Source organism: Stegostoma tigrinum, chromosome 23, assembly GCF_030684315.1.
Source record: "Stegostoma tigrinum isolate sSteTig4 chromosome 23, sSteTig4.hap1, whole genome shotgun sequence".
Lineage (NCBI taxonomy): Eukaryota > Metazoa > Chordata > Chondrichthyes > Orectolobiformes > Stegostomatidae > Stegostoma > Stegostoma tigrinum.
The window spans coordinates 20,518,616-20,544,867 of NC_081376.1; the positions used below are offsets into that span (position 1 = coordinate 20,518,616).

Consider the following 26,252-nt stretch of genomic DNA (forward strand, 5'->3'; position numbering starts at 1 on the left):
TCCTGCACTCTAATCAACCTGCAGAATTTGCTCTGTATTTGGCTGTGTTGGCCTGGAAGAAATGCCTGTACATCCCCCGGACATAATGGAGTAGCCACTGAGAGTCACTGGTCCAGATGTAGGCTCCTAAGCTACTGCAGTCTTTGGCATCACAGGAAGGTGGTCGTGGAGTGGTCAGGCATCCCTGCAGTGTCTGAGAGAAAGCGTCTGGGGATCCATGTGGCTCCTCCTGACACCAGCTTACTGGCCTCTGGAGTGAGGCTCAGGGTCTTCATTCTCCTCTTGTTCTGTCATTGATGTTGAACGCCAATGTCTAGAACAATGGAGAATACATTTATGTGTATATCCAACTGGACCTGGTTCTCCATGGTGTTAGCCAGCCTGTCCACAAAAACTGCTAGGTACATGGGTCCTGGAGCTAGCTAGTTGCCAATAACATTAATAGACTCCTTTAACCTTTGATCAAGTTTTCCGACTGTCTCTGACAGACTGCTGAATCTCTCTGTGTCTTGACAGGGTCAGAAACGAGCAAGACCCCGTGATTGTTATCTGTTTGGGTCTGAGCAAGGGCCGGGTCTCCAGCAGTCCTCTGCATACCAACAACCCTTGGACAGTTCTTTTTCAGCTAGCTGCAGGGGTGTCCCAGTGATGTACTCATTAGACTATGCCCCTGGGTCTAATCTTAAATAGACAACCCGCTGAGACAGAAATCACTGAGCTGGTAGAGTGTGCAGGTCAAAGCCTTGCCAGTGCATGCTCTGAGATTTGAGCAACTTCCTCCTCAGATTTGGAAGTTGAGCTCGGTGTCTCTGGAACTGGCCTCCTTGTTGTTTGAGGTTACTGGAACCCACTGTTACCTGGGTAAGAGAAGAGAGGGGATTCATTGCAAAAAGGGTAGTGAAAGCTTGTTCACACTAAGAATGAGTTATCATTGGCATTAATGGTGGAACAGCACAGCACGATGAAACTCAGTCAGCCGGTTGGCATCCCTAGTTGAGTTGTTGCCATTGTTGCTTGTCACCTGCAGAACCCTTCCCTCAGATGTAGTGAAGAATCTGACATCACCACCCTACAGACTCCCCCCACCCACCCACCCACCCACCCACCCCCTCCCCCAGTCTATGCCCTCAGCCTGGTTGTGTGATGTTATTTTCTCACAGAGGGATTGAGTTTAATAGAAATGGATGGGAGAAGCATTAGCGATGACACTGGATCAGGGGAATGGTGAGATGTCCCTCATGAATGGGTGGGAGTGCAGAGAGCAGGAAGGACTCCAGAGGCAGAGGTGGGTGAAAGTTGCTGAGTGGACATGATGTTTGAAGCATTGAAAGTTATGGTCGCTGAGCCTTGGTAAGAGCAGTTGCAGTAGCAGAGCTGGAATGAGTGATGGTAGCCCTGTGAGTGCAGTAGTTGAGAAAAATTGGTGACACTTCAAAATTTTGTGCACAGAAGATCATTAACCTTTGTTCAGCATTACTAGGCCTTTGTTTCCACCTTGGAGACAGCACTGAATGGCGGCTGTTTCTATTCAGGTAAGCTGCAACCGGTGGCATGGTATCCTTTGTTGGTTAGGAGGGAAGAACACTCTCTTGTTGAGCACCATGTCCGCCTCCAGGACATTCAGGGCCCAATCGGAGAGACAAGGTGCCGGCCTCCCCTTCTGGTCACTTTGCTTGTTTGCAAGCAGAGTATGAAAGCTCATTCATGCCTTGCAACATCTAAAGTGCTGTGGAGTTGTGTTCATATCGTTCCAGAATGTTGCAAAATACTGGCAGCCTTGAGCATGCCAGCTGTTCATGTTGTGCAGATACGTGAGCCAGGCCCAGAGGGGGCTGGCTGCATAGTTAATGAACTGCAGAGCAGAAAGTTGCTTGAAAAAAATTGACATCAGCCACAGCAGAAATTCAGCATGGATGTCCCTGAAATCGACACTGTACTGATAAAAGGAAAATTCAGACTATTATTGTATCAGAGTTGCAGGTGATTTGTTACTCCCTGAGGTGTTTGGGCATTATTACACCTGTATTTACATTGCACATTTCTGTGTCATTTATGTAATTAGCTGATCTCCACTAAAACTTATTTAAATCAGAGATAGTGGGAACTGCAGATGCTGGAGAATCCAAGATAACAAAGTGTGGAGCTGGATGAACACAGCAGGCCAAGCAGCAACTTAGGAGCACAGAAGCTGACGTTTCGGGCCTAGACTCTTCATCAGAAAAGGGGGATGAGGAGAGGATTCTGAAATAAATAGGGAGAGAGGGGGAGGTGGACTGAAGATAGATAGAGGAGGACATCTGCTTCACCTGCACATCCGCCAATGTGGTATACTGCATCCGCCGTACACGGTGTGGCCTCCTCTACACTGGGGACACCAAGCGGAGGCTTGGGGACCGCTTTGCAGAACACCTATGCTCAGATCGCAGTAAACAACTGCACCTCCCAATCGCGAACTTTTTCAACTCCGCCTCCCATTCCTTAGACGACGTGCCCGTCCTGGGCCTCCTGCAGTGCCATAATGATGCCACCCGTAGGTTGTAGGAACAGCAATTCATATATTATGCTTGGGAACCCTGCAGCCCAATGGTACCAATGTGGATTTCGCCAGCTTCAAAATCTCCCCTCCCCCCACTGCATCCCAAAACTAGCCCAGCTCGTCACAGCCTGCCTAACCTGTTCTTCCTCTTACCTATCCCCTCCTCCCACCTCAAGCTGCACCTCCATTTCCTACATACTAACCTCATCCTGCTCCCTTGACCTGTCCGTCCTCCCCGGACTAACCTATACCCTCCCTACCTCCCCACGTACTCTCCACTCCACCTATCTTCTCCTCTATCCATCTTCTGTCCTCCTCACCGTCTTTCCCTATTTATTTCAGAATCCTCTCCCTATCCCCCTTTTCTGATTAAGAGTCTAGGCCCAAAACGTCAGCTTTTGTGCTCTTAAGATGCTGCCTGGCCTGCTGTGTAAATCCAGCTCCACACTTTGTAAACTTATTTAAATGTTCATTCTTGAGATGTAGAAGTCATTGGAAAGGTTAGCATTTATTGCTCATGCCTGGTTACCTTTTGAGGAAGTGGTGATGGATCTACTTTGTCAGTTTCTGGGTCTGTGTGGTCTAAAAATACTTCCATAATGCAGCCACATAGGAAGAGTTCCAGGATATTGGCCCAGTGAAAATAACCAGACCGGAACTATGCCTCTCAAGTCGGAGTGAAGCATGCTGGCGTTTGCATGCATTAGTTTCTGTTATCCTGCTAGATGGTGGAGGCAACACACTGGAGAAATGAGGTCAAAGAAATCTTGGTGAGTTGCCACTATGCATTCAGTAAAGGGTAAGCATGGTGGTCATGGTGTGCAGGTAGTGGAGAAAGTGGACTGTTATTTTCCAAAAGTGATATGAGAATCCATAACAAGACAAATCATTTCTTGCCCAGCATTAAAAATGGATAGGTGACTACTTTCGGGTGCACACCATAAACCTTTAAAGTGTTGAGGTTGTAATCTTTGTTTACAGCATGACAGTAGTTTTACACTGCTTCTGGCAATACTGTTTTTGAACACCTGTTGAAATATTGAACCCGACTTCTATTTTAATCAAATTACTGGTGTGCACTGGTCATCGAATCATATAACATGGAAACAGACCCATCCATCTGACTTGTTATGCCCCATTCCTAAACCAAACTAGTCCCATTTTCCTGCATTTGGCCCACTTCCTCTGAACCTTTCCTGTCCATGTACCTGTCCATATGTCTTTTAAATGTTGTAATTTTACTCTCCTCTACCACTTCCTCTGGCACCTCGTTTCATTGAATGTGTGAAAAATTGCTCTTCTTGTCCCTTTTAAGTCTTCCCTCTCTCATCTTAAAGCTATGTCCTCTAGTTTTAGACTCCCCTACCCTGGGGAAAAGCCCTTGGCTATTCAGTTTATCTATGCCCCTCATGATTATAAACCTCTATAAGGCCACACCCCACACCTCAGCCTCCTACACTCCAGGGAAAAAGTGACCCAGTCTATCCAGGTTCCCCTTATAACTCAAACCCTCCGGTCTCAGTAACATCCTTGTAAATCTTTTATGCACCCATCCAAGCTTAATAATATCCTTCCTATAGCATGTCGACCAGAATTGTATGCAGGACTCCAGATGTGACCTTAACAATGTCTTGTAGAGCCATAATGCGACATCCCAATTCTGTATTTGATGCTTTGACTGATGAAGGCAAGTGTGCCAAATGCCGACTTCACCACCCTGTCTGCCTGTGATGTCACTTTCAAGGAACTATGTACCTGTACCGTTAGGTGTCTCTTGTAGCTATCGTTGATTGTTAGTGCAGAACAAGGATACATAATCTGAAAGTTAGGGTCAGAATGTTCATCAATGAAATCAGAAAGCACTTTTTCATAAAATGGGTAGTAGAAATGTGGAACTGTCACCTCCACAAGTCTGTAAATGTTGGGTGGGACAAATTAAAACCTTGATTCTGAGTTTGAGAAACAATTGCTAGTAAGGGTAAAGAGGAATATAGAGCAATGGCAAAATTATCATGTTGAAGGATAAATAATGATCTAATTGGAAGTCAGAACAGAGCTGTTGGAATACTGCCGTTGCTATAAGTGAGTCTGACCCCATGTCTGCCTGTCTCTATTAATATGTAGTTGTGAGCTTGTGGATATCTCAAGTTTTATGCATAGATGTGTGCAGTGTATTTGGCTCAATTACAGAGCTGTTTGTCTTGCATTTTGCAGGCACAATGTGATGTATACAATGCACCCTTTTTTTTCTTATTTCTCCCTTTTCATGCCCGTGCCTGTTGCATGGGATTCAGGCATGGTTTGGTTGATACTTCATAATACTGGAGTAAGTGCAATATCTGGATATTGTGATGTGCATTATTGGGTTTCAGAAGAGGTAGCTGTGGATATTTTTGATCTTCGGTGTAGTATTGAGCGAGTGCGGTTCTGTCAGAAGTGCCAAATTTTGGATAATACATTAAACCGAAGTTCTGCTTGCCTCCTCAGGCACAAATGATCCAGTGACACTAATTTGAATAAAAGGACAGGAGTTATACCTAGTGTCCTGATTATAATGATCCCTCAACACTGAAAAAGTAAATCATCTAGTCATTTTCATATTGATGTTTGTGAAGTGTATTGGCTTTGATGTTTTGTACTACAACTACACTTGGTGTGATACGGCAAATGATGTGTTATTTTAAAAAGTGGTTGTGAAACATGTTTCATATTAATGCAAGTCTATCTTCCCACAGTTCCGTAGATTCCAGAACAGTCCATGGATGTGCTATTTGGAATTTTCAAAAACATTTGTGTCACAAAACAGGCAATTACACAAACTTCAGTTTTAGGCTGGTATGCTCGTATGGATTGAGGATTAGCTCAGTGTCATAAGAAAAAGAGTAAGAATAAATATGGCCTTTTTAATTGAAAACTTACCACTGGGATACTGTGGGGAACTACACTTTGGCGTCAACTATCAATCAATAATGCTAATCACTCATGAGGGGATTGATGGCAGCTTTATACCTTATGAAATGATGGCTGCACTGTGGCAGCTGACTCTGTTCTGCAACATCTGCTATGGCTCAAGTGCCCACACTTATGTGGCAGTCATGGGAGGTGGTAGTGTGGAACCCCAGGCATGTTCCAGGCACATGTCTTAAATCCTACAATGGTGATGGCAACATTTTAATTCAGTAAAATTCTGGAGTGAAAGGTGGGTCTATTGGTGACCATTTACACACTGTTGATTGTTGTAAAAGCCCATCTGGTTCACTGTGGGAAGGAAATCTGTTGACCTTGCCTGGCTGGCCTACATGGGACTCCAGATCCTAGCCCTCTGGACAGGTAGTGATGAGAATAAGTGCTGGCCTAGCCAGCAACCCCACATTCCATGAACAGCTTTTAAGAAAGGTCTCTGCTGAATTTGCTAGAGGAGAGCAGTGAGTTGAGAAGGTGCATGATTTGCTAGTCTCCAGTTTTCTTCTGGTTCTGTTGTCATTTAACTGAGAAGTTATGTGGGAACTTAAGTGTTGAGGAGGGTACAAAACAACTGTACAAGATATTAAGAGGTCGTGTAAGTGGTTAAAAACATAGCAGGTGCCCTATAATGAGGCAAGATATGAGGTTATTTGCTTTAGTCAGAAAAATAAATGATGATGCATTGAGTTATGTATTAATCCAAGGGAACCTGGGTGTCCTTGTACATAAATCACAAAGTTAAGATCCAGGTACATCAAGAAACTCGGAAAGCAAATAAAAGCAACATGCTAGAATTAGAGAGAGAGAGAGAAATGTTAACATTTCAAGACTGTGACCCTTTGGAATAGCAATAGGTTAGAAATGCATAGAACATTACATAGAACGTTACAGCACAGTACAGGCCCCTCGGCCCTCGATGTTGTGCCGACCTGTCATACCGATCTGAAGCCCATCTAACCTACACTATTCCATGTCCGTCCATATGCAGTGTGCTATAAAGGAGATAAAATGAGGGTGGTGGGAAGGAAGCAGAAAAGGCTAAATTAGTGGTAATAAAGCAAATAAAGAAACCACAAATGCCTGTATAGGAGGAGTGAATGATGGGATCTGATTAGCTGCTGTCTGACATGTTGGTTCCAGGGATGAGAAACATTAGTTAAGGGGGTGGATTGGTGAGGTTGGGATGGTTTTTGGACACAAGGTAGCTAAGAGGAGATCCAGTATAAGTTATCAAAATTCTGAGCAGTCTGGAGAGAGTGGAAAGGGAGAAATTATTTCCACTCATAAGTTCAAGAATGAAAAGGCATAAAATGAAAATGATTTGAAAATATAGCAAATGCATTGTGAGAGAGAACATTTGGACACAAGTGGCTCAAGTCTGGAATGTACTTCCTGGAAGTATGGTGGGGGAAGTATGGTTTGAGGCATTCTAGAGGTCACTATATAATTACGCGAGTAGAATCAACGTGCAAAGATATGGGGGAATGACAGGAGAATGGAACTAAATCAAAATACTCATTGGACAGCTGTTGAAGAAATTTGACCTCCTATACCACAACATTCTGCTGATATTGTGAAGAAAGGGAGGGGGACCAGACAAAAAAGAGAAAGCGCTTATGATGTAAAACTGCTGAACTCAAATGTTGCTTTTCGTTCATAACTGCTTAGTTTGTTTTACTTATTTGTGGCTATGTGCTGGAGGTTGAGGTGGGAAGGGGCACCAATGACTGACTCAGAATTTGACAGGCTAAGCCTATAGATGCGGCATTCTTGTTCTCCCAATGAGCAATACTTCAGAGAAGTTGAATGAAAGCATCTTTTCCACCGTGCAGCAGACAAAGTTGCCAGTGATTCTGCTGCTTTTATCTTGCTGCCTTGTTTAACTCCCACTTTTTCTTCCATTTACCCCCATCAGAACCATAACATAATCTTCTAATGAACCTGTGCCTCAGAGTTGTTGGTTCCTCTTGCCTCATTATCAGAAAGGAACAGAAGAGAATTATGTACAGACAAGTGAAAAGAGAAAAATGAAATACTGAGTAAAGTGTAAAAGATGTATGTAAATCAATGAGAGAGATGGGTGAAAGAAAATGAAGTGAAGGAGAAAAAGCAGTAAGAGGAAAAGAGAGGAATCTGCAGTGGAGAGACAGAGCAAATGTACGTAAAATGCAAATATCACACCTGGATGGAAGAAAGAGGTGTCAGAATATCATGTCTATACTTTTGTCACATCTTTCAGAAAATCAAGGATTGAGTTGATGGTGATATTGTTTATTTACTCTCTGGCTATGTTCCACATTTAATTGGTTACTATTTCGATTTCTGTTTTGACTTAATTGGAAGGAGTTAGTGGGACTAGGTCCCAGTCCTTTAATATTTCCCACAAATCAGTGATTTATGGAAGATGTTGACTTCCCTTAGGTAGGCTGTTAACTATTTATGTTTTCTGGTTCACTTCTGATTGTCCAGTGCTGTCTTCCAGGTGTTACTGCTAATCTGCTCTGAGCTGTGTGCCCAGTATTATCGCCTGCTCTCTGGGATGCCTCCGTTTGATTGCTGATTCTAGAGGACTTATTCTGATATGTTATCTGTCAAAGAAATCAAACCTTCATTTTGCAATAAACAATTTTGCTTTGTTTTTCAAATTGCCATAAATCACCAGTTAAGACTAGTCCACTGTGATGTTCTTGCCAGCCATTCAGTATGTATTACATTTGTGGGCTGCCTGGCAGTTTTCTGTTCTGCATTTTGTTCATGATGAATAACCAAGGGCAGTAATATTAGCTTGTGTCAGCTGGGCAGGTATTAGTTTCTCACCTCTCTCTTGTTAATCCACTTAAAAAGTGGCAGATAAGTAGTTCCCAGAAATATTGCACCTAATTGTATCTATAGTTCAGCACGGAGAATATCTTCAAAGGATCCCATTTTACAAGTCAATAATTGCTGTTCTTGCCTTTTAGATCGGCTGCTAGCATTTTAAATTAGTAGATCAAACTCTACCTCTAGGTAACACAAAGGGAATGCTTTGCCCAATATTTTGTAAGTGACAGAAAGCAGCAGCCAGTCTGGAAGATGGATGATTGTACTCAGTTCCTCCTTTCAATCATGCTTGTACGTGTGCTAATTACCACAATACCTGAAAGAAATAACCCCTCTTTCTCCTGTATATAACCCTTATCTACGTGTACATCGTCTAAAATACCTCTGATACATCACACCCGGAATGTACTAAAATTCAGCTCTGGAACTCCTAGAATCATTCCCAACATGCAGCAAAAGATTAGTCCCTCTGACCTCCCAAGTTTACCACCAGCACTGTTATGCCACAAACTTTTCACATTTGAAGTTGTCTTTAAAACAGTATTTTTGGAGATGATTTCCTGAAGTGATCCACTTTGGCCAGCTGCACACTTGCAGGGGTTGGTGACTGTTTGACATACAGAGTAATTACTCCATTATTATGTGTGTCTCTTGGGGAATCAGTGAATACGGAGAAGTGGAGCTGAAACCCAGGATCAACCATGATCAGATTGAATGGCAGAGCAAGCTCGATGCCTGTATTGTATTCTGCTGCTGTTTCTTTTATTCTTATCCTTGTGTCGGTTGTGTGGCAACTGGTTAAAAAGCAGTAGCAGTGTGCTGATTCAAGGCACTCCTTTGATATTGGATTCTGTCAATGATGGTCTATTAGCATGAAAATACATGACTACCATTCAGCACAAGCAAATTATAAGAAACGCAGAGCCACATTTCAACATACTACTTGGGTAGTACCCGTGAAGTGGGCTAAAGTTGCTACTCACTTAAAATAATGTGATTTGATTTAGAAATTCACCAAAATAATGAAAGAAAAAGTTAGGAGAATTTTTTTTCTTACAGTGAGTTGTTGGGACATGGAAAGTAAATGTCACGGTGAAAGGACAGGAGCGTAAGACTTGGGAGGTGCAGGCCATTCATTCAGCGCTTCAAATCTACTTTCCATTCAATGAGATTATGGCTGAGCTGATAATGCAGTTCACCTTTCGTTCTTGTCCATGACACATTACATAAACCTATGCATATCAAAAGCTCTGCTACCTATATCTCATCTCACTTGGAGACCTTTGCTGGCTTCTCATTAAAGACATCACATGCCATGTTTAAAGTTTACATTCAGGTTTTCAGATTTTTCCATGATCTCTCTTTCCCCTATCTGTGGGTCTTCCTTCCACCCTAAAAGCTTTCAAAATCTGTACTTTGCTCCAGTTCTGGTCACTTGCACCTCTCTAACGTGTTTTTTTTTGCTCTTATTGTTTTGGCCTTAAAACTCTGCAGTAACTTCCCTAATCCTCTCTCCCTATTCTCATTTTTTAATTCTGGAGCAGACCCAAAACGTCAACATTGCTGCTCCTCTGAAGTTGCCTGGCCTGCTGTGTTCACGCAGCTCTACCTTGTTATCTCAGATTCTCCAGCATTGGCAGTTCCTGCTATCTCTCACTTTTTAATTGATGCTTCTTAGAACCTACTTCTGATCAAGCATTTTATCTGTCTTCTTTATTTCTTCATCTGTGGCTTGTCAAAAGATATCAGAAATCAACATTGAATCCTTACAGTGTGGAAGCAGGCCATTCAGCCCATTGAATCTACATACACTCTCTGAACACCATCCCACCCAGATCTGCACCTCACCCTATCCCTTGTAACCTTGCATTTCCCATGGCTAATCCACCTAACCTGCACATCTTTGGACTATGGGAGGAAACTGGAGCACCCAGCGGAAAACCATGCAGACGTGGGAAGAATAGGCAAACATAGAACGGTATAGCACAGTACAGGCCCTTCAGCCCACGATGTTGTGCCAACCGATTATCCTACTAAGATCAAACAACCCTGCATCTCCTACATTTTACTACGCTTCATGTGTCTATCCAAGAGTCACTTAAAGTATCTGACTCCACAGCGCATTCACACGTCCACCACACTCTGTGTGAAAAAACCTACCTCTGACATTTCCCCGATACCTTCCTCCAGTCACCTTAAAATTATGCCTCCTTGTAATAGTCATTTCCGCCCTGGGAAAAACTCTGTCTATCCACTCTATCTATGCCTCTCATCATCTTGTACACCTCTGTCAAGTCACCTGTCATCCTTCTTCGCTCCAGTGAAAAAAGCCGTAGCTCCCTCAGCCTTTCCTCATAAGACCTGCCCTCCAGTCCAGGCAGCACCCTGGTAAATTTCCTCTGCACCCTCTCTACAGCTTCCACGTTGTTCTTATAATGAGGTGACCAGAACTGAAGACAATATTCCAAGTGTGGTCTAACCAGATGTAAATGCTGTACAAACAGTCACCCAAGGCTGAAATTGAGCCCAGGTTCCTTTTTGTGCTGTGAGGTAGCAGTGCTACTCACTGAGCCGCTCCTGTTTTAATTGTTTTGCTTTTGTTTTTGTTGATGTTTTCATTGATTTTCTTTCTCTGTCTTGTTCAGTAGCATGTGCTTTTTGACCATGTTAGATTGGTATACAAGTGTAAATTGTTGTTGAAATATTGATCTGCATCAAATCAGCAATCTGCAGAGATTAGCAGTAAATCTCGGAATCAATCAAACTTTTAATGCTGGCTGAGTGAACAGTGTAGTACTCTTAACTGTGCAATAGGGTAGCATTTAACATGCTCAAAAATCAGCTTTGTTTAATGCTGTTTGTTCACATAGGCACTATTTGAAATCAGAACTATCATTGAAGGCTTTGCATGTGCCTTCGCAGTGATTACTGATGAACAATCGGTGGTAGGAGTCCATGCATTTATATGACCATCTCACATTACCAAATACATCAGCAATTTTCATGGTAGCTAGGTTAAGGACACAATTTGTATATTATGAACTCTTGTGTTCTTGTGCTAGTAAATGAGTCACTTCTTTTTAAACCGGGGTAGAACCTGTCATAATTTTATGTCCTATACTCTGAAGCTGTTGAAACAGAATGCGATTTCATCAGTGAAATATGCATTATTAGCAACTTAAGACTCCGTGCAGTGTGGAAACAGGCCCTTTGGCCCAGCAAGTCTGCACCGAATTTTACAGCATCGCGCCCAGGGCCATCCCCGTATAACCTAATCTACACATTCCTGAACACTATGGACAATTTAGCATGGCCAATCCATCTAGCCTGCATATCTTTGGACTGTGGGAGGAAACTGGCGCACCTGAAGGAAACCTATGCAGACATGGGGAGGATGTGCAAACTCCACACAGACTGTCGCCTGAGGGTGGAATCAAACCCAGGCCCTGGTGCTGTGAGGCAGCAGTGCTAACCACTGAGCCACCGTGCTGCCCCTGGTGCACAGTTTATTTCATTTTTTCATGTTAAATACATTGACTCTGTGTGATGATGCACAAAACAAATTCACATTCTAAAAACATTTGTTCAATCCTCCAAAGTGAATGATTTTAAGTAAAACACTAGCATAATAGTTGACCATTAGTGAGATACTAAACTGTATGCGGCAGAACTCTGACTAATGGTTTATGTAGATTTGCTATGTAGATTTTAGTTACATTGGATCTTGAAAAGAAAATAGGTTTCCTTTAATATTGGCAACACAGGTGGAGCTATCCAGTATTGTTATCTTCCCAATATTTTCCCTTCCTGAAAAATTAAAATGTCACATGTTATGATGTCACCGTAGATATGTTGAATGATTTGGAAGTTGTACTGCTTTTATCACTTAAATTATGAAGGCAACTGACTGCTTATTGTGCGTTTTTCATGTGATTAGACTTCCCATGTTTCTTTATAGGAGGTCACAGGTTATTGAACAGTTTGAGACCCTGGAGATGAAGCGAGCCCAGCAGATGGCATCCAGTTCCCCTTCGGAGACTGATTTTCACACCATTAGATGTCGAGGTCGAAGTGAGAAGAGAACCTTTCCAAGGCAAAGAGTAAGCTTATTTAGTGACAGTTCGTAGTCTATTCCTCTTCATTTCCTATTTGCCAAATGTGAAAAACAATTATTCACGAGTTGCCATTTCAAATCTTTTATAATTCTTAAAAACTTCTATTAGATGCTCTGCATTGGTGCCAGTTCAATAAAGGCACAAACTGACAAAACCTCAGCTCTGATATTGTCATAGTGAACCTCATTATTACCCCTTTCATTTTCATAATATTCTTGCAATAGTTGCGAGCATAACTGCATGCAACGCCTGCAAAAGAAATTAGGAATTCCAAATAATTTACTTGCATTTCCATTCAATGTCTTAGATTCCTCAGTCACTAAAGCTATGTTGCTTTAATGCCATGTGTCTCAAATTTGCCACCTCATTAAATGCCTTTTGAAATTCACTCATGCGGCATTTACTGTGAACTTTATGGTTGATAACCTCTATGTGAGCCATGGTTAACAGTGGTAATAGCACTGGCCTAGTGATCCAGAGGCTGCACAGCTACTCTGAGGCATATAACCACAGCATTGGGTTCTGGTCTCAGAACCTCCTGCTACAATGCATGGACCTCAGAAGTCTGTGTCGGCAAAAAGAAAATTAGTATGAATGTAGCTCAGGGGATATCTTAGCTGTAGAGGGAGACCATTTAAAATCATTAATAAATCCGGAATAAAAGACGAATCAAAGTAATGATAATCGTGAAGCTAGGGCACTGTCATTAAAATTCCATTTCACTAATGGCCTAGTGGTATTATCACTGGACTACTAATCCAGAGACCCAGATAATGTTCTGGGGACCCAGGTTCTAATCCCACCATGGCAGATGATGGAATCTGAATTCAATAACTGGCTGGAATTAAGAATCTAATGATTAATGTGAATCCATTGCCGATTGTTGGAAAAACCCATCTGGTTCACTAATGTCTTTTAGGGAAGGAAACTGCCTTCCTTACCTGGTCTGGCCTACATATGACTCCAGACCCACAGCAATGTGGTTGACTCTTCACTGCCCTCTGGCCAATTGGGGATGGACAATAAATGCTGCCTAGCCAGCGACGCCCTCATCCTGTGAATGAATAAAGAAAATATAAAGAAAACCCCATTTGGCGTACATATGACTACAGCAAACTGATCGCCTCTGACCTGTCCTCTAAAATAGCCTACCAAGCCAACTGAGGTGGCAAAGCATTACAGAAAAGCTAAATAAGAATAAACTGGATGACCTGGACTTGGAATCCATTTAAATAGTAGAAAAACAAAGGTGCACTGTGTCTAGTCAATCCTGTATTCCTCTGGGGACTTGTCAGAATTAGAAGTCTGTTTCATAGACTATCAAGTACAGCCTGATTCTTATCAAATCATACTTGGCAGACAGTGCCCTCTGTCATTATCCCTCGGAAAGATCTGTCCCTGTGACAACGTGTACAGTTAGGAGAGAGTGGCTGTGGGAGCTCTTAACGTTGACAAAGTTCAATGGCATCACAGGCTAGGAAACCTCCTGTTGATTGGCACCTACTGCCCTCATTCAGTCGAGTGGTACTACTTCTGGTTGAATGTCAAGGGACACGGATGTACTTCTGATAGAAGATTTCAGTGTCCATCAGCAAGAATGGCCCAGTATTGCCATTATTGACCCAAGTTGGTTGAATCCTGAAGGAGATGTCTGTCAAATTTCACCTGCAGTCAGGGTTGAAAAAATTGAAAGGAGAAATAAACATACCAGACGTTTTGTCTAATGCCTGTGACAATGTGGGTAGTAGGAGTGACAACCACAGTCCTTCTGGAGATGAAGACCTTTTATTTGCATTGAGGACAAAGCTCCATGTTGTGTGGCAGTACTGATGTGCCTAATGGGATCTATGCAGAATAGATCTAGGATCTCAGAATCGGGCCATGACAAGCAGAAGAATTGAACCACAATCTGTAATCTCATAGTTCCACATATTCCTCCTTCAGTCATTATCTTCTAGCAAAATGACGAAACATGTTTCAATGGAAAGTGAAGGAGAGAACCTAAGGAGCAACATCAGGCATATCTAAACATGAAGTGCCAACCTGATAAAACTATAACACAGAACTACATCAGGATGCTGAAGGGAAGGAACGTACTATAAAAAACAGAGCTTAGTGATCCCACAATCGACATACTAGACAAAAGCTCTGAAGTCCATATTGAGTTGTGAATAGTGTTGGACAACTAACCAATAAATCAGAGGAGTAGAGTCCACAAACATCTCCATCCTCAAAGATAGGGTAGCCTAGAACATCAGTACAAACATAAGATTAAAGTATTTGCAACCATTTTCAGCCAGAAGTGTTGAATAAATGATCAATCATGGCCTCCATCCGAGGGCCCAAGCATCACCTCTGCCAGTCTTCAGCTAACTTGATGCGTTCCATGCGAGATCAAGATATAGCTGAGCGTACTGGATATAGCAAAGGCTAGCAGCCCTGACAACATTCAGGCTCTAATGATGAATACATGCTCCAGAATCAACTGCATAAAAACTCACGCTGTCCCAGTACAGCTTCAACATTAGTGTCTACCACTAATCCACAGTGACAGCATTGTGGGCCATCTACAAGTATACTGTAGTGACTCTTAAATCCTAACCGATTAGCCTAATTCATTTCATGACTAACATGTCTGTAGGCTTCTAGATTCTGTAAAATGCCAGCATAAATTATTAGGATTTGCAGGCTGATGCCCTCTGTGTGCACCCAGTAACCAATTTTATTTCCAAGCCTGCCTCACATTGATCAGATATTTTCAAATGTGATCATCTTCAAACCCATTTCCTTTTCACCCTGTCCGTAAAGCTACAGAAACACCTTTCCTGAAAGTCTGTACCCAGCCACCTTGTGTAAACAACGTGGGCACATGCTAGATGTTTCTCACAGATGAAATAACTCTTATAGATCAATCTGGTAATCAGTATTGGAACAGCTGTGTTTTAAAGTGATATTTTTAATAAATTGCTGACCTTTTGTTATTTATGAATTACTATCATAGGATTTTGGGTCGGAGTCTGACCAAATCAGCTCTACTCCAGATGTTTCAGCTGTGACTGTTCCACAGTACCGCAGGGCAAAGTCCCTGGACAGAAGAGCCTCTGAGTCAACAGTGACGGTAAGGAGACCTACAAAATCAGATTGATGTAACAGGGAAGGGATGGAAACGGGTAAAGTGCTCAAAACTACTGGGGAAGATTGCATGCATAAAATGTTATGCAGCTAGGGAACGAAGAGCATGCTTGTGGGGGTGGAACGAAAAAGTCAGTTGTTGTGGCAAGATTACAGCAAAGAATTCAAACTGGTCAAACAACTTCACAGCTGTCCATAGGTGAAATTGATGTCTTTCACATGACACAATGCTGTATCATTCTGTTTTCAGTGCAGGTTTGCCAGGATGTGGAAGAGTTACTCTGGCTCATGTTTTCGTATATTCTTTGATTATACTGCGGTCTTTCATGTCTCATTATTAACTCTTTCTAGCCAGACCTACTGAATTTTAAGAAAGGTTGGATGACAAAACTCTCTGCAGACGGTCAGGTGAGAAATTTACATTGAAAATATGGTCACAGATCTTTGGTCTCTGTGAAAGATCAAGCTGATGAAGTTCAAGATTTCATAAAAGTATGCAAGTCCTTAATTTACCTGTCTGATTGACTCAGGTTAAAACACTGACCGGGTTTTGTACTTAACAAGAACTATTGTTTATTAAAATAAGTAAATTTTAGCCACAGGCAAAATATCTCTACTAGTTAAACTCTAATCCCTCTTTTAATACGCCCTTACATAAACATGCTGACAGTCACAGACAAACAAAATAAGTTAGTGTTATGGTGGAGGGCAAAAATACCTGGGAAAACACGGTTTATTAGCATAGTCTACAAGCTTCAATGAAGTGTTCATTTTTATTCCAAAGATCTTCTGTTCTCCAGTCTCTTGCCTTCCAGATTTTCAGTCCTTTGCCAAAGACATGGGATTTACACATTAATTACTCAGTTTCAGTTAGAGGCAACAGATTACAGTAAATGGTGGGAGAGAACAATTGACTGTCTCCATGCTTGAGTTACTTTGCTGCAGAGAGATGTAGAGTCAGAGATAATGAAATGTGAGGCTGGATGAACACAGCAGGCCCAGCAGCATCTCAGGAGCACAAAAGCTGGCGACCCCATCCAGCCTCACATTTCATTATCTTGGATTCTCCAGCATCTGCAGTTCCCATTATCACTGATGTAGAGTCAGATCCTGTTTCTTACAGTCTGGAAAACCACCTGCTCCTGGGAACCAAGAAGCGATCTGTTGTCAGGCTGATGACATTTAGCATTTACATTGGTCAAAACTGTACAAACCAATCAGCTATGGAGCACAAAAACTGACATTTTGGGCCTAGACCCTTCATCAGAAAAAGTTTTTTGATAAAGGGTTCAGGCCTGAAACATCAGCTTTTGTGCTCCTGAGATGCTGCTTGGTCTGCTGTGTTCATCCAGCTCCACACTTTATTATCTTGGATTCTTCAGCATCTGCAGTTCCCATTATCTCTGTTCCCAAACCAATCAGCTAACTGTTGCTGGCTCAGAATCACTTTTTAAACACACTCCAGTGCCATGCCATCTTATTTTCCCTTCCCCACTGCTTGCAAAGCAGCATTGTGAACACAGCTAGCAGTGAGTTCAAATAATTTTTTTTCAAAAGTAGCAGCAATGCCTTATCCTGTCCTTGGTTTTAAAACAGCCCTTTTCTTTTTTTAGATCATGGTTTAAAAAAACTGTAAAATTGTTTCAGTGCCATAAGTACCCGTTGGCACATGCCTGTTGCAACTCTATCTGCATCACAGCTGCATTCAATGATGTGTGTAACTGTTCTTCAAAATGCTGCACTATGTTTTTGGAGCATCATCACAGTCATCCTGTACCTGGTATCATATTCTTAATTTTAACTCAGTATTTTCAAAACACTCTGCGCAATGCACCTTTCTAGAAAACTTAAACAGCTAGCATTAGTCAAATTCAAAAATACTTCGGGGGTGACAGAGATATTGTGAAAAGGGTATTGGTCTCAGGCCACATGATGTTCTTCCAGCTATGTGTCATTTCTTCATGATGGTTATGAACTGCTTTGAAAACTGAAGACTGAATAATCCAATCCTGTTTGTAAATGGAAGAAAAATATTGGGTTTATGTAATACTTAATCAATTCTCATAGAAATATTTTAAGAACTTCACTTGGAATGAATAATTTTGAAGTGTGTTAGTTAACCCAGAGAGGGCTGGTGCTTTTGTATTTTTAAACTTGTACTTCTGTTTCCTTCCACCCACTGTGTCTCTGATTTGCTATCTATTCCTAACACTGATACAGTAATGGAAAGTTGAAAGCCGTCCAACATGTAGTAGTGAGGAAGTCAGAGGCAGGTGTCCAAGGTTTCACTTTTATACCACTTAGAGTGCAATATGAACCAGGTTCCTAAACAGGGACTTTACAACTTGACATGAAAGGAGAGAATGACTGAATGTCAGTTAAAAGTCTTCAGGTATGCTGTTCTAATAATAGAATATTGGTGACATTTTCTGTTTTCTTTTAGTGGAAGAAGCATTGGTTTGTCCTGACTGACCAAGTTCTAAAATATTACCGAGACTCTGCAGCAGAGGAGGTGAGTGTCACAGACAGTAAGAAAAGGAACATGAGTCATGCCTTTCAATGGGATCCAACATTCCTCACGTCCACTTTCCTGTGTTTTCATTCTAACCTTTGATTTCCTACTGATTAAGAATCTATGTATCTCAGCCTTAAATACACACAAGGACTCTGCTCCCCGCAGCATTCTGTGGCAAGCAGCTCCAAAGATACTAACCTTCTGAGAGAAGAAATTCTTCCTTAGCACACATGTAGTTTGCTGAGAGGCTGCTGACATTAACGGATGATTTTTTTTCAGCTTCAGCCCTAAATTTCTCTTGATTCCTCTTGAATGTAGTGACTCAACACAACCCGAAGTGGTATTCTTCATGTGTGATCACAGGCAGTGACTGCTCACATGGTATTCAGTCAAAGGAGAAATGATACTTGGGTTCAATTTATTTGCTCCATTTCTCTCACGTGACATAGCAAGACGTCAGCAGTGCGAATCTTGGCTAAATTGCTGTTCTCTAACCTATAGACACTGAGGAATCAGAAGCATTAATTTCGCTACAGTAGCTAATATTTGTCCGTGGATCAAATTAGTGACTTCTGGCCTTTTTTTAAGTACCAATGAAGGCAAGTCAATCCTATTGAATATGATTTTATGTCCTTTTAATGACAATATTGATATTACAGTGGAAGTAGAATTACTTCGACTCTAGTGCATATGTTAAGCTTGCAACATAAAGGCTTGTGTGTTTACGACATTGGTTGTGTTGTGTTATATTTCATGATCAGTATGTCAGTCTTCCTTTAAAATCATCATCTTATTGTAGCCTATGACATAAGGGTATAAAATTCTCAAATATCATCTTAACTGGAAACAAAAACAGATATTGCTAGAAAACCTCAGCACGTCTGGTACCATCTATAGAGAGAAGTCAGAGTTCACGTTTTGGGTCCAGTGAATGCATTTGAGAACTTTCTTAACTGGTATTGTTTGAAGCATGATATGCACATTCCTTTGTTTATAACCCATTAATTTAATGTTAGTGCACACATTTAGTTATCGGAGAAATGTGATGTTTGTATATTGTCATTAGCTAGAATAAATGTTTGTTGGATTCCTCATACCATGCCCAGTTTCTTATGTTATGGGAGTTAATGTGAACTGCGATCAGCTTTACAAAATGGTGGTTAAATGGTCCAAAAATCACAGCTCCAAAGCTTCCTTTGAAGAAGCTACAGCTGAGAAACACTGAAGAAGTGCTTCTGCAAATTAAAATGCCTTCCCTATGTATCCTTAATTGGTTCTGCCGTTGTCTTGATCCAAATGTGCCTGAAAATAGAAAAAACACACATGGTCTCATTACTCCATTTTCAGCATTGATCACCTACAGGTCAAAATCTGCCACAGAACCTAGTGTGAATTATTTTTGCTCTGAAAAGCGGTAGGGCAGATAAATTGGTCTACTTGGGATTATATATGTTTGTACATTTTGTGATGGTATATGTAACACTGGGGCATGATTTTCGGCTGACCCCTCCCAATTAATTGTGAGAGCATTGTTACAATTCATGAGATTCAAAATGCACTCACTACGGTAGGACACTCATGAATCAGCTTATGATCCGCAAGGATGAGAGTTCGAAGTGAGATGTATGCCACATACCAGGATGATTACGCTCATAAAAACAAGGCACTGAGAGTGCTGGAGATCTGAAATAAAAACACAAACTCAGAATCAGAAACATGGCATATCTAGCAGCATCTGTAGACAGCAAAACAGGATTAACATTTTGAGTCCAATTTGACACCGCCATTTCCACATTTGCTGTCAGACCTGCTGAGTTACTGCAGAACATTATTTTTATATCAGATTGATTATAGTTGACATACTGAATAGATTACCCAAGCCACTCAAAAGCCAAGATATTTCTTTTAATCTGCACACTGATGCTATCGACTACAGTAGTGAAGATGATCTCAATGTTGCACTGTTCTACTTTGGCCAGAGCACTGTGAAGTTGCAAACACAAACTGTTGAAGATGAGCACATTACAAGATTTGCAGAAGATCATCATTCACTGATGGCCTGAGATTATTAAACAAGTACCTAAAAGAATTGTTTCATTTTGTTCATTTACATAGATATGGACTTGGTATATCACAAAAATCATTTTCAAGGGGAATTAAGTCCAAGTGCCAAGAACATTACACCAAGATGTCATTTCCATGTTACGCCACTGGTTTGTGGGTATTGAATGCACATGATGACAAATGCAAGATGGCTGTGTACTGGCCAGGGATGAATCAGGATATTCAATGATTCATGAATGCATGTGAGGCATTCTCTGAAGGAGTCTCTAAATCCACATAATGTGCTATCCACTCCTCGGCTGGAAGTAGCAACAGATGTAGCACCCGACATATCAGTTGGATAATGTAGTAATGACCATTGCAAACAAAGTGAGCACTATTTTCAGTTTATTTGGTATCCCAGAATTGATAGCATTAGACAACAGACCACAATAAACTGACAAACTATTTCAGTCAGAATAGCAGAATGAATTGTACAAACAATCAAATCAATCATCATTTATTTTTGAGCAACAAAACAAGATTTTTGCATTGCATTGGTGCACTTCCATGCAATATCAATGAAGAAGGGATTACCATCCCCAGCACAACAGTGAGTAACCTTCCCAGCAAACAACTTTCAAACCATTCCAAACACAATGAAGGGATACACAACAAGGAAGCAGGTAGACAATACAAAACACGCACATTGTCCAGACTGCAAGTTAGAAATAGAAACACTTACATTATTGCAAGGTTTCTAAAATATGTAACTACCCAAGTCAGTACTGACCATGGAGGAACAAACACCAGCTCAGTTCAATGCATGGTACACTGTTCGTGCATGCATACAGTGCGGAAGAATACTCTGACAATAATTGTGCAGTGACGTTGAGTGATAGTAACCACCAGCAAGACAGCCAAGTTGTCAAACAAGTGCACCAGAGAACAAGATGTACCTTTCCAGATGAGTATATAGTCAACAGATCAGGACAAGTTGTCAAACCTTCAATGTATTACTTTCAACTTTGAAATGTTATACTTAAAACAATTTATGAGACTGTACTTAATTATCAAATTAACAACGTGCAGATGCACAACCATGTATGTTTGCTGGGATAAGATTTTAACTGCGGAGAACGAAGATCTTGTGTTATATTTCACAGTTAGTATGTTGATATACCTTTAAGAGGCTGTGACGTAGCATATAATATAAATGTAAAGAGCTCAAGCCTGAACTTAACTGGGATCACTTAAAGAGTGACATGCTATCAGAAGTATACCTCTCTAAGAAATATAGTATTTGTACATTTTATAGTTAGCAGTAATAAACATCTGTTGGATACTTTGGTGTCCATGCTCAGTTTATTTATATTACGGAAGCTTACATAGCATTGCAGCACCAAGTAAAATATCCTGTTGGATGTGAACACACACCGTGTTGTGATGCAAGTCTTGCAGGGAAGTATTTATATCAAGTGTGACTGTACAGCATAGCCAAGGGATTCCAGTATCCAGCAGTGTACCCACTGCAGTCAGTTTATTAATTGGATATTGTTCGAGTACCATCTGTTTGAGTTTGCAAAATAATATCCTTTGCTCAAAGTGTGATTGTGTTTACAAGATTCAGCTGTACCGAACTGTGCTATTTCACAGAAATTGGCAGCTGTGAAACTGTTTTCATTGTACATGAGCTTGTCCATTTTATTTCTACAGACAGTGGATCTGGATGGTGAGATCGATTTAAGTAACTGCTACGATGTCACTGAATATGGAGTGCCAAGGAACTATGGATTTCAGATCCATGTAAGTGTAGAATTCACCTGAAATTACAAGGTTTATTTGTAGAGTAGTATCCATGAGAGGGAAAAGTGTTTGTTTATTTTCAGATAATACAAGCTTTTAGAAGATCAAGCTAGGAATATTAATTGACCAAAAGGCAGACTGTGGGGAAGGAACGTGGTGAGAGAAAGGTAGAGATGGAGTGAGAGGGAGTTCTATACAGTGGTGCCTCAGTAGTTTCAAAACTCTTGATGGTTCTATTATTTTTTTTCACACAGCTTTGTTCTGATAACACAAACAGATTGCTCAATGACTTGTTTATGGGTTTCTTTTTGCAGTCTTTCTCTATAAATAGTGGTGCAGGGATTTGTCTACCACTTCAGCTCATGGATCAAACCCCTGTAGGACTTGCATTGATTTTGTTGAATTGAGAATTACTTCCTAAAGCAGCTGTAAGGTTATTTTGTGGAATAATTTGAGAATACTTTGTGATAGCTCCCCATCAATCTGAGTGATGCCAACAAAAACTACTTCATTTGACTTGATAGGCGTTGGTTTCATTGAAGAAATAATTTCAGCTATGAGAAGTTCCACAATGGCCAAGCATTCTTCCATTTCTGGGCTAAAAGAGCTCTACTGTGCATTTGGTCTGTGATGTAACTTGCTTTCAAATGTGTGCTATTTCAGTACAGGAGATGCCTTACTATGCATTTTGCTGGAGCAGTTTTTGAATTGGGAGTGTTCTGATTTAAATCTGGGTGTGGAATTTTAAAATACTTGTTGTCTATCCTGTCCTCTAAGTATCATTACTCTACATTTCTGCTAATCAATCAGGTCAGCGTATGAAAATGAGCTAAACATTTATAAACACTGTATAAGCTGAGTCCCAGTCATCTTAGTGAATCCTCATGCTTGTTCACTTTTTGATGTCAGCTTGTGGGTGTCAATATGCCGTATCTTTGTGAATTTCCAGAATTTTATTCATGGCTAAATTGGCAACAGATGCCCATGGATAATTAAGAAATTCAAAGTATGATTTTAAATAAATTAAGCCTGTTCTTCCTGTTTGAGGTTGTCTAAATCCCTGAAGTAGATTTCAGTCTATATATCTGTTTCAGGTTTTTTTAAAAAGAAGTTAATTTGTAGGTTGTGGACCTGATTGGCAAGTCCAGCATTCATTGCCTGTTCTAATTGCCCTGGAGAACATGATGGTGAGGTGCCTTCTTGAAACTCTGAAACCCATGCAGAGCAGGTACAGCCACAGTGCTGTTAGGGTGAGAGTATAAATATCTGAGTCCCAACTGAAATTCTTCAGTGCTCCTCCTGTTATCCTACATGAAACCCAAAATTAAGTCCCAGTCTGTTACTCATTCCCAGTTATGTCTAATGCTATACCCTATACAGTTTCAGTACTGTATTTGTGTTTCTGTTGCACTGTATTTAGTGCATCTGCTTTCTTACGATATGTGATCTAGACGAAAGCAAAGGTGTACACGTTGTCTGCCATGACGTCAGGGATTCGCAGGAACTGGATCGAAGCGATAATGAAAAATGTGCATCCTGTCACTACACCAGATGTGACAAGGTAGGTACCTAGGGAGTTTTAAGTGACCATACATAATGCTTACAATACCTTAGAGTTCTTGATAGCTATCTCTGTGCAGAAGTGGTGGCATAGTGGTAATGTCAACCAGCAGCTCAGGTCCTGGGGCTGTAGGTAATGTTTTGGACTGGTAATCCAGAATCCAGGCTGATGTTCAGGGCTCAGGGGTTTGAATCTCACCCTGGCTGATACTGAAATTCGCATTCAGTAAGAGAGTCTGGAATTAGAAAACTAACCTAATGGCAAACATGTAACTACTATTGATTGTATTAGAAACCCATATTTACTAATGACCTCTAAGGAAGGAAATCTGTTATCCTTACCTGGCTTGGTCTAGTCTGGCCTGCCCTACATATGATTCCAGACCCACAACAATGTGGCTGACTGTTAATTACCCTCTAAGCAATTTAGGGATGGGCAATGGATGGTGCCCTGGCCAATGATGCTCACATCCCATGAATAAATAAAAAAAACATAGAATGTAATAGATTCTCATGCAGAAAATCATTGTAATCAAAAATGTAGTGATGTCCTAATGGAGTTAACCCTGACTGATTACACCCTCTCCCACATTCTACCCTTCAATAATGTGAGGCCATTAAAAATGTTGCTGCATATGTCCTAATTTGCATTAAATTCCATTCAACTATGCTTGCTCACCTACATTGGCTCACAGTTAAGCAATGCCTCTATTTTAAAATTCTCATCCTGACATTCAAACAACTCTATGGTCTCATCCCTTTCCATCTCTTAGCTGATCCACCATTGGTGGCTGTGCCTTTCAATACCTAGGCCCTGAGCTCTGGAACTCCCAAATACCATTCCGCCCATCTTGATACTTCAGCGGTACCAAATAAATTCATGATCCTGTTATTGATGATTACCATCCATTTTCTGAACTTTGCCTTTTACCACATACCACTCCCACTCACAAAATGAAGTGCTTGCAGGCTGGGGCCATGTTGCCATCATCAGAAATAGTAATATGAACCCAATTTGTCTTTGCCCTTTTTTTCACGATGAGAAGCTTCTCTTTGTCTTTCATTGAAAAACATTGGTCAAGACACAGTATATGTTACCAGAAAAGTTAGAAAGCAGTGATCACAATCAGCAAATATGTCACAGGAATGGATAGAATGCATGATTTCTCTGTTTTGTGAAGCAAGACAAGTAGTGTCTGAGGGAAGACCATTTGGTAAACAGTGACACGGAAGAGGTCTAAATGGTACAACCAACAAAAGGCAATAGAGCAAGTGTACAGAAAGAACGTGATGTATTAGAAGGGAATATTCAGGAAAAACAGGATCATTAGCAAATTTAGTCATTGATATAGAGAGGCACAGAGGTCTGAGCAGTCTGAGTTAATACATATTTCATCAGAGAATGAGCCATTAGCAACATTAAAACGAGCGAACTGGGCAGTCACAAACATTGCTTTAGTAGGAGTTTCTTAAGAAGTTATGCATCCGACTCTGTCAAATGTTTTGATGTTCACAGAGAGAGGAAATGGTCCAAAGAGTTTCAGCAGATTTCCTGGGATCCTAAGACAGACAGGATCACTACTGGAGTAGGCCACAGAACCGTTTGTGAATTATAAACAGACTTGCTTGAGAAAGTCAGTGGGTCTGACAGTATCTGTGGAGAGAGTAACAAAGTTAAATCTGGGATGACACTTCAGGGTTCCAATGAAGATTAATGCAGGAATAGAAACATTAACGATGTTTCTCTCTCCACAGGTGCTGCTAGACCTCCTGTATTTCTCCAGCATTTTTTGTTTATATTTCAGATTTCTAGCATTTGCAGTTACATAGCTTTTATCATTTGTAGACTAGATGAGACATCACTGTCAAGAGTATTTTGGCAAGTGAGCGGCAACTTATGAGATTTTATGACTACATATTGTCCTTCTCAGGTCATCTGTCAACGTTGGGAGGTCAGTACTTGAAGAATATGTTTACTTGTGTAGCATAGAACTGGCTTATATATACATATATGAAGACAGGTTTCACAAACATGACAGGCCCTGTTTTTCATGTTATTATCCTCTTTATTTCAATTTCTAACATTACTACCTTTAATTGATTTCTGCTTCTTGTTCTGCAGCTGTTTATGATTCTCTGATTTTCTTTTAAATCAACACAGGAAGAACTTTCCTCTGAAAATGTCTGTGCTGAAACAAAGGTTGGAGCCACAGTCTGACTCTGTCAAGTTTATTGTTCGTGACCAGCAGCATGCATCAGTGATGTTCATGTTTATTGTGAACATTTCCCAATCTCATCTTCCCCTTCCTCGCCAAAGAAATCCACTCCAAATTCATGCTGTCTTTCCAACAGTTCCCTGTATGAAATTCTCTAAACAGTTTTACTGTCCTACCACAGCACTAAAATAACTTAAAACAAAATCACAAAGAGCATTCGTTGTGACCATGTTCATTATCATTCTAGTTGTTACCATCTTGCTTCAATCCCTGTTTAAGCGTGGACACGGTCAAGCCCATCCGTCTGTTCCTCCAATACTTCTGCTCAAAGGGTATTGCTCACTCGATTCCAAGTTTACCATTACATTTGTAGCCAGAGCATTTCTACTGAATGTTCTATCTTCGAACCCCTTCCCCTTCCTTATCTACATGCTCTCACCTTCAAAAACGTAGTCAGCTTTTGTATACGCTAATGACACTTGGCATTATCTTTCTGTTAATTTTCTTGGCCCCTCCAGCTGTGCTGAATTAATTCCCAGTCATCA

At 41.0% G+C, this 26,252-nt stretch overlaps 1 protein-coding gene and 1 long non-coding RNA gene across 8 annotated transcripts in view; one reads left to right on the forward strand and one right to left on the reverse strand.

Annotated features, from left to right (window-relative positions):
• Window positions 1–26,252, forward strand: part of LOC125462154 (myosin phosphatase Rho-interacting protein-like) — a 184,718-nt gene that overhangs the window by 124,907 nt on the left and 33,559 nt on the right. For 5 of the 7 annotated variants that reach the window (XM_059653974.1, XM_059653972.1, XM_059653976.1 and 2 more), the window contains 7 exons: window positions 12,279–12,420; window positions 15,437–15,553; window positions 15,919–15,975; window positions 18,011–18,079; window positions 21,842–21,931; window positions 23,383–23,492; window positions 25,653–25,691. In XM_059653974.1, the coding sequence (XP_059509957.1) occupies window positions 12,279–12,420; window positions 15,437–15,553; window positions 15,919–15,975; window positions 18,011–18,079; window positions 21,842–21,931; window positions 23,383–23,492; window positions 25,653–25,691 (624 nt within the window). The remainder of the gene's footprint in view (window positions 1–12,278; window positions 12,421–15,436; window positions 15,554–15,918; window positions 15,976–18,010; window positions 18,080–21,841; window positions 21,932–23,382; window positions 23,493–25,652; window positions 25,692–26,252) is intronic. The other 2 variants (XM_059653973.1, XM_059653977.1) reach the window with 1 other exon arrangement.
• On the reverse strand, window positions 11,806–18,620 carry LOC132210900 (uncharacterized). Its single transcript, XR_009447123.1, has 4 exons — window positions 18,281–18,620; window positions 16,286–16,392; window positions 13,377–13,489; window positions 11,806–12,465 (listed from the first exon to the last, which is right to left on the reverse strand). It is a non-coding gene; the product is annotated as an uncharacterized LOC132210900 (long non-coding RNA).